Source organism: Cinclus cinclus, chromosome 5 (assembly GCF_963662255.1).
Source record: "Cinclus cinclus chromosome 5, bCinCin1.1, whole genome shotgun sequence".
Taxonomy (NCBI): domain Eukaryota; kingdom Metazoa; phylum Chordata; class Aves; order Passeriformes; family Cinclidae; genus Cinclus; species Cinclus cinclus.
In genome coordinates this window covers 2,859,525-2,867,500 of record NC_085050.1, presented here as the reverse complement: position 1 = coordinate 2,867,500, position 7,976 = coordinate 2,859,525, and the positions used below count along the sequence as shown (strand labels likewise).

Genomic DNA, 7,976 nt, shown 5'->3' with positions numbered 1-7,976 from the left:
GTGGCCCAGCATGGAAAAGGTGCCCCTTTTCTGGGAAGCATCCCAGGATAGAATTCAACCAGAAAACCTGGATAATAAATAAAACAGCATGCAGGCCTTGGTGGGTACCAAGCTCAGCACACATCTGTACAGTGTCCACCTGGTTACATCCAGTCCCAGGGGTCCTTCCCTTCCAGCTACAGCTCCTTCCACAGCTCCATCCTAACTCGTGCAGCTTAGCTGTTTGCTGCCTCAGGAACCACCTTTCCTGTTTTTATCCTGGGCATCCTACCACCAACAGGAAGATCTGTGACGGTGGGCATCCTGTGGACCAGGTCCTGTGCTTGCTCCAAAATGAGGTCTGGAAGCTGTCCCTAAACCCTGTCACCTCCTCCTGGCACTGATGGCTTCATCCTCTCAGTGTCCCTGCCATGAGAGCCCTTCAGAGCATTCCCTCTAACCACAGTGTCATCAGCCTCCTGCTCTTCATCCCACAAATCACAAGTCAAGTGTGAAGCATCAAACTGATTTATTATAGTTAGTAAAAGGCTTTTGAGCCTGTTAGTAAAAGCTGTGCAGGGACACAGCTCCCTCCTGCACCATCTCCTGCCAATGAGGCTTTAAAATGCTACATAACAACTGTGAAAAGCCCAGCACTTCACAGCAGCAATTTTGAACATGTGCTTTCCCCAGTCTGAGGTGGTGACAAGCCAGATGCTTCACAAGAGAAATCTGACGTGAAAAGGCAAAGCATACGAGCTGTTACTTAAACACGTGGAAAAACGTGAAGAATTTCACAGGCAAGTAAAGCATCAGAGAAGAGGGCCTTGGTATGGATGCGGCTGGTTTGGAATCTCATGGATCTCCCCTGAATTACATGAAGTGTGGAGAAGGCAAATCCCTTCCTGTGCCTCCCCTTAGGGAGTGATAACCATTTTATCTTCAACGGGAAGAAGCCCCCACATTCCTTCTCCTGGCAGAGGGGGCCCATTGTGTTGAAAGGACTGTCCCTTGCTCCTGCAGCACCAGGCACTGAGCAAGGAATGAACACCTCGAGCTCTTCTGGAAAGCAGCCCTGACACACCAAAATCAACACCTCCCTCTTGCATATACTGGTTGTCCTTAGTTTTATGGAGGCACTTCTTGGATTTTTGGGCAGAAGGAAAGTATTGGGAGGGAGGAGCAGCCATTGCTGATGAACTTTTACCACTACAGACCAAGCTCTGAGTGTGATGGCTGCACTTTGCAGCCAGGCCCTAGGGGGCTGAGCTCCCTCCTGCTCCCTGCCAGCAGGAAGAGCAGATTTTGGGAAGCTGTGCTGATGGCAAGAATTCAGGATGAATGTTACAAAGGGGGGTGAGGGAAGTGATTCTGCTCCTCTGCTCTGCTCAGGTGACACCCCACCTGCAGTGCTGTGTACACCTCTGCAGCCCCAACATAAGGATGTATAGCTGCTGGACTGAGACCAGAGAAGGCCACAGAGAAACTCTGAGGGCTGGAGCCCCTCTGTTCTGCAGCCAGGCTGGGAGAGCTGGGGGTGTTCAGCCTGGAGAAGACTCTGAAGAGACCTTCTAGCAGCCTCCAGTATCTAAATGGGCTCCAAGAGAGCTGGAGAGGGACTTTGGACAAGGACCTGGAGTGACAAGACAAAGGGAAATGGCTTCCCACTGTCAGAGGGCAGAGATAGATGGGATACTGGGAAGAAATTCTTCCCTGCAAGGGTGGTGAAACATTGACACAGGTTGTCCAGAGATGCTGTGGCTGCCCCATCCCTGGAAGAGTTCAAGGCCAAGTTCAGTGGGGCTTGGAGCAATCTGGAGCAACCTAACTGCTCCAGGCTGTTGCTTTTTCACTGCTTTACTGTATTTTACAGTCCCAGAATGGTTTGGATTGGAAGAGCATTAACTAGCATCTCATCCCAGCCCTCTGCCATGGACAGGGACACCTTCCACAGGACCAGTTTGTTCCAAGCCCTTTAGACACTGGGAGATGCTACAAGGTCTCCCCAGAGCATCTCAGACTCTGGTATGGCCTCCCTGCAGTGCAGTTGATCCTGTTTGTGTCCCAGCCTGAGCTGAAGCTTCCTATGCCCCTATCCCATAGCCACTGGTATCATGAAGGGCAAGAACTCCATCTACCCTTTCCAACAAGCTGCAAAAACTCCAGCCCTAAAAATCAAAGACAACCAACAACCTCTTGTGGGACCAAGACTGCTTAAAGTTGGCACTGTAACATTCCTCTTAAATCAGAAACCCCTTTCCTTGCCTGGAGGGGGTGAAATGAGGTTAGTCCTTGGTAACACTGGTTAGATGCAGCTCTTTCCTGAGACTCCAGGGTCAGTAGTGCATGAAGCAATCTCAGAAGGAGCAGCAGAGCCACAGACATCAAGTAAGGCAAACTGAACATGAGATGTCTAGTGGAGGCTGCAGCACCCACCCTTGGACACATTTTCAAGCCAAGATGAGCAGAATAAAGAAGAAAACCAGCTCCACTGTTACAGGATATCTGCACAACCTCTCCTGGCTGCACTGCACAAAGGGACCTGGAGGATATTTGAACCTTTGGATCACCAGTATATGTTTCCCTGAGGACTCCTGAGACTAAACAAGAAAAACATGGAGAATCATCATGAATGCTTTCCTTTTTGACTGAAACGATCCAATGGATCATTTTGGAGCAAGATCCTCTCCTCCAGGGGTAGAAAGAGAGAAGGCTGCAGTCAAGAAGATAGTTGGGAAATGGGAAGGAACAGACCCAAACCCAACAGCATCATGTACCAAGGCCTCTTCCAGCAAAACCTTCCAGAAAAAGATCTAACAACGCCCCTAATATTTAACAATGCCCCCCGCTACTCTTCAGGCTTTAAATGCATTGACCAAAATCCTGTTGCCAGAGGAATCCCCTGGCTGCGTCACGGTCGTGCCAACCCATTCCCTATTTCCACAGCCGAGCGTACAACGCGAATGCAACGGCAGAAACGAGGCCAGCAGCCGGAAGGATGTACAGCAGGGACAGGCCATTGCTGTCCCCCTCTGGGACTCCAGCCTGAGGTGAGCTGGTGGCAGCATCACAGCCACTGGCAGAGTTAGAATCCACGGCGCTTCCGACGGGACTGACTCCGTTGCTGCCGGCTGCGAGATGGATGCTGGTGTGATGATCCACACAGACCTCATGGGTGCCCGGGGAGGTGCTGTCCCAGCTCGGAGCAGGACAGGAGTGTCTCCTTGCTTCAGATGCCTCCTCTCCTCCGGGGTGTGCAGGAGATGAGGAGACTCTGGACATTTTTTTCAAGCTCAGGGTATCCCTGCTCACCAGGATCGGGTCACTGCTGAGATGAAGGCTACTGGAGGTGGTGGAACGGGGGTTGCTGGGCTCCCGAGAGCCCAGGGATCTGCTGGCCACCTCTGGGCTGCCCCGAGGCATGGACATGAGGACACCTGGTTTGCTGAGCTCCTCTTCCCTCTCCTCTTCAGTGTGAGATGCCCAGATGCTTGTGGCAGAGCTCACCTGGGAAACCGATCTCCCAGTCACGCCTTTGGAGCCTCCTGCCACAGCTGTGCCCAGGACAGGGTTTGCTGAGGCTGGGAGCACCTTCAGGAGACAAGGAGAGGGGCTGGGTGACAAGGGAAGCGCCCAATGGCCTGGTCTTGGGCACACAGGTCCCACACAAACCCATTGCAATACAGTCCCCACATCTGCCACTAACAAGGCTGGGTGACAGGTAACAGCGAGGGTAGCAAGGAGTGAGGCAGGCAGGCAGGAAGGTGAGCCAGGCAGTGAGGAAAGCAGTGGGAAACAGCAGCTGGAAGCCAGAAGACTGACTGGCAAGGTAAGGAGGGGCAATAAGGAGTCAAAGCCCAAAAGAGTTTGGCTCCCTTCTCCCATGCTCCATCATACAGTGTGGGAAAAAAATTCCCTGAATGAACTCATCACCAGCTCACAGTGTGACAATGCAACAGAAAAACCCAGGGGGAGTGCACATGAAGGAAATGCAAGTGACAAGAGGAAAGGTCACCTACTTTCTCCTTTGCTGGCACAGAGGGGGTGCTGCTGGCTGTATTCCCAATGGACAGTTTCTTCTCTTGCGTAAGAGACTTCACGGAGGTGTCACAGGATGGGAAAGTGTCTCTGGGCACAGGGGTAGCACCCAGGGCAGTTGTTTCCATCGAAGCACCTGTCAGGGGAAAAAAAAGTACATTGTGTCAACCATGAGGCCTAAAAGGTGAGATTTGCTCTTCCTCAAGGAAGCTGTGACAGGACAGTCCCCAGGCTTGGGGGGTGGCACACAGAGCAGGACCCAGTGCCCTGGCACTGGCTCTGCTGTAGCACCCAAGCTTTCCCTGCAGCTGCAGGTAACTCATGCAGGGTGGGCTGCAGGGCTGGGGAACACCGAGGGAAACAGAGGCTTTTAAGGCTCCTGTAATTCCATGTCCTCCCAGCCAGGAGGGGCTGACCCCACAAAGCAGAGGGGAAAAGGCTGGGAGTATCTTTTCCCACCCCAAGACCCTGGAGTGGAGGACAGGGCTTTATCCTGATTCTATCATGTCCACAGGAGAAGGATCTGGAGATGCTAAAACTCCCCCACATGCAAGATACAAACATATGTGCAAACTAGGGGAAGGGGAAAAGTTTAAAATGCAGATGGATTAAACAATCATCGTGGGTTCCTTCCAAACTAAATATTCTTATTTTATTCTATTCTACTTTCTATTCCAAACATTCCCCCAGCACTGCCAAGACCACCATTAATCCATGTCCCCAAGTGTCACACCCAAACATCTTCTAAATCCCTCCAGGGATGGTGACCACCACTGGCCTGGACAGCTTTTTCCAGTGCTTCACAACTTCTTCGAAAAAGAAATTTTCCCTACTATCCAATCTAAACTTCCCATGACACGATTTTCTGCTCATCCTGTTGCTTGTTACCTGGGAGCAGAGCCCAATCCCCACCTTGCTCCACCCTCCACCCTGTCGGGAGTTGTAGAGAGCGAGGTCTCCCATGAACTTCCTTTTCTCCAGACCGAGCTCTCCCACCTTCCTGAACTGTCCCTCATCAGACTTATGCTCTAGAGCCCTCCCTTCTCTGGACACACTCCAGCATCCCAGTTTCTTTCTTGCAGTGAGGGGCTCTCAGCAGCACCTCCTGCTCCCTAGTGGCTACCCGATTCTGCCAGGAGGGAAACCCACCTCCACTCCCTGGGTGCTCTTGCAGCATCCCGAGCCGCTTCTTCTCCGCATCAAACTGCTGCTGTATGAGGAGGGGGCTGTACACATCTACAAAGCTGCCTGCGGGTTCACCATGCCCAGAGCTTGGCACGGGCTTCTTTTTTGGCACTGAGTTTGGGGGCTGCTGCCCCACACCCTGAGCAGCCCCCTCCAGCCTTGGTGGTGACTCCATGGAGATATCCGAGCTCTCTTCGGGCTCATTCCTGGGCTGCCCAGGGCTGTGAGTGGCACCTGCATCCCTCGATGGAACAGACCTGCCCAGGGCCAGGCCCGGTGTGCCGCGGTGCAGGTGGTTGGCATTCCCAAAAAACCCGTTGTCCACACACACCGGCCGGCGGCTCAGCCAGTCCCGGCCCCGCTCTGGGGACACAGCTGATGGCACGGCCACCCCTGGTGTCCCTGCTGACACCGGCACAGCCCCAGCGGGGTGTGAGAGATTCCCCTCTCCGCTGTGCCCACCGCTCACAGGCTGGGGACTCTCTTGCTCCAGGAGTTTTTTAGGGAGCTGGAAGGAAATTAGTTGTGTTAAATCACTGGGATGAGGGGGTCTGGGACCACGGGAGTGTCCCAAACCCTGAGCAGTGACCCCCACAAGGCCGGTTATGAAGGGGGTCTGGGGTCTCTCCTTGGGACCCACCCAAGGGTCGGGGGTTGTGGAGAGAAGCCTGGACTGGCAAAGCGAACCCTGCACTCCCCCCATGGAGTGGGACAGGAGAGAGAGCAGTTCCAGGGCCATGTATAAGCTGCAAATTACTAGATGTAGCAGAGATCAGCAGCAAGTAGCTGCTTGGGGTGGTCCTGAAGGAGCCTGGTCCTACTGCAGGCTTCCCATACCCAATCCAAAGGGACCTCTGTGTCCCCATCCAACACATGCCCTGCTCACCGATTCCTGCACCGGCACTCTGGCCTCCAGGTCTGTGCTCGTGACGGTGGCAGCACTGGGCAGGACAGGTGGATGGTCACCAATGGGCAGGTCTCGATGTAGCTGCCCAGCCTTCGGGGCAGGATTTGGCCTCTGGGCACTGGCAGAGGAGGCAGCGGGATGGGCATCATTGGGAAGGGAGGAGGCAGCAGCAGGAGCTGAGGAACCTGAAAAGACACTAGTGGATCATTGTGGGAAAAACTGAGGGAGCAGAGGGTAAGTGTGGGGCTGAGGCAGCCCTGTGTGTGTCCCTGCTCTGTCCCCACATCAGCCAAGCCCACAGCACCCCTTTGTTCATCCTTTCATCTTCCCTCAGGTGACCACCATCTTCCCAGCCCACCACCAACCCAAGGACCTTCAAACACAGACCCATCATCCTCAGACACGTCACCACAGTGAAGGACATCCCTGGGAAGCCGAGGCAGGGAGAGAGACGATTTCAGGTCCCCACCTCCAGCACCCCACAGCACACACCCGGGGAGGATGAGGCTACATACGAGGTGGAGATTGCCACGTGTCATAGACTTCCTGCAGCTCATCAGCCAAGTGCCCCGCGTTGTTCTGGTGCAGTGCCTGGATGAGATCCTGCACCCAGCCCTTCCGGCACCTCAGGTGCTGATAAAACCTAAAGACAGCTGCCTGATTGCCCCGTGTCTCCTCCCGGGCGAGGAGTTCATCCTAGGAAAAACACACAGGCTGTCTAAGAGAGGGGTTGGTTTAGAGGTAAGACAGCTCTGTGTTGCCGATGGGGAAAGAGCCTGGCAGAGCTCAGCAAAATAGGGAATTACTCTGTCAGAATCGACCAGGCAGGTCAGGGAATTGGCCAGCGATGCCACTCGGATAGTCCCGAACTTCTTGAGGTTCCTCGTAATATGGGTGTACACTTTGTCTTCAGCCAAACCCATCCTGGCTCAGCACCTGCAGAGAGACAGACCTGGGGTGAGCAGAAGCTGCTGGTGAAGCTCAGGCTGTCTCCAGAAGCTCGGACTGTTCCATAGGCACCCGTGCCCCGGCACAGCCACTGCCATGAGACAGGGGAAATCGTAGGCGGAAAACACGCACAGAGAAGACGTCTGGGTTAAAGTTCAACGCTCAGCTTCCTTTCCACAAACCTCACTTCTTTCTGCCATCACCCAAACCCGTGTTTATTCCCACTCGGATTGTTTGGATTCAGCCGGCGGGTTTTGAGCCGGCCTGGCGGCAGGGTGCCGACAGGGAAAAAACAGGCGACAAACAGGGCCAAGTCAAGCGCCAGAGGCCACGGGTGGAATCCCGCATAAGCAATGGAAAAACCAAAGCGGAAGGCATAAGGCTCCTTCCCAAAGGGAACAGCGGTCCGCAGGCCGCGTCGCGGATCTGCGCGCCTTCACCGCGGGCCCCCCCGCCCGCCCTCAGCGCGACCTTCAGCCCCCGGGTCAGCTCCGGGAGGTTCTCCGCTCGCAGATTGCCCTGGCAGAGCGGCCGGGGGGTTGCGGCCGGGGCTGTGGCAGCCGCGGGGGTCGGAGAGGCCGCGGTGCCCCCTCCCCTGTGCCCTCACGGCCCCTCAGGGCCCCTCACCTGCGCCCGCCGCCGCGCGCCCGGCACCGCTATGGCCCCGCCCCCTCGTGTCGCGGCCGCCGCCGATTGGCTGTGGCGCGCGCCCGTCACGATGATTGACAGGAGGTGTGTCTGGTTCCGGGTCCCTCGGGACAGCGGGGACAAGGAGATCCCGGAGCGGGGACAAGGAGATCCGGGACAGGGGACACGGAGATCCCGGAGCGCGTCCAGCGGGTGTGAAGGGCAGGAGCATCTCTCATGCGAGGAGACACTGCGGGAGCGGGGCCTGCTTAGCCTGGAGAAGAGAAGACGG

General features: G+C 55.3%; 1 protein-coding gene across 1 annotated transcript; it reads right to left on the bottom strand.

Moving 5' to 3' along the window:
- Positions 1-283: 283 nt before the first annotated feature.
- MAVS (mitochondrial antiviral signaling protein) lies at positions 284-7,741 on the bottom strand. The gene is made up of 7 exons (XM_062493968.1): positions 7,685-7,741; positions 6,916-7,045; positions 6,625-6,805; positions 6,089-6,294; positions 5,167-5,710; positions 3,999-4,153; positions 284-3,570 (listed from the first exon to the last, which is right to left on the bottom strand). Exons 2-7 carry the CDS (start codon positions 7,030-7,032, stop codon positions 2,914-2,916), a joined length of 1,860 nt encoding a protein of 619 aa, XP_062349952.1. The 5' UTR covers positions 7,033-7,045; positions 7,685-7,741; the 3' UTR covers positions 284-2,913.
- Positions 7,742-7,976: the final 235 nt, after the last annotated feature.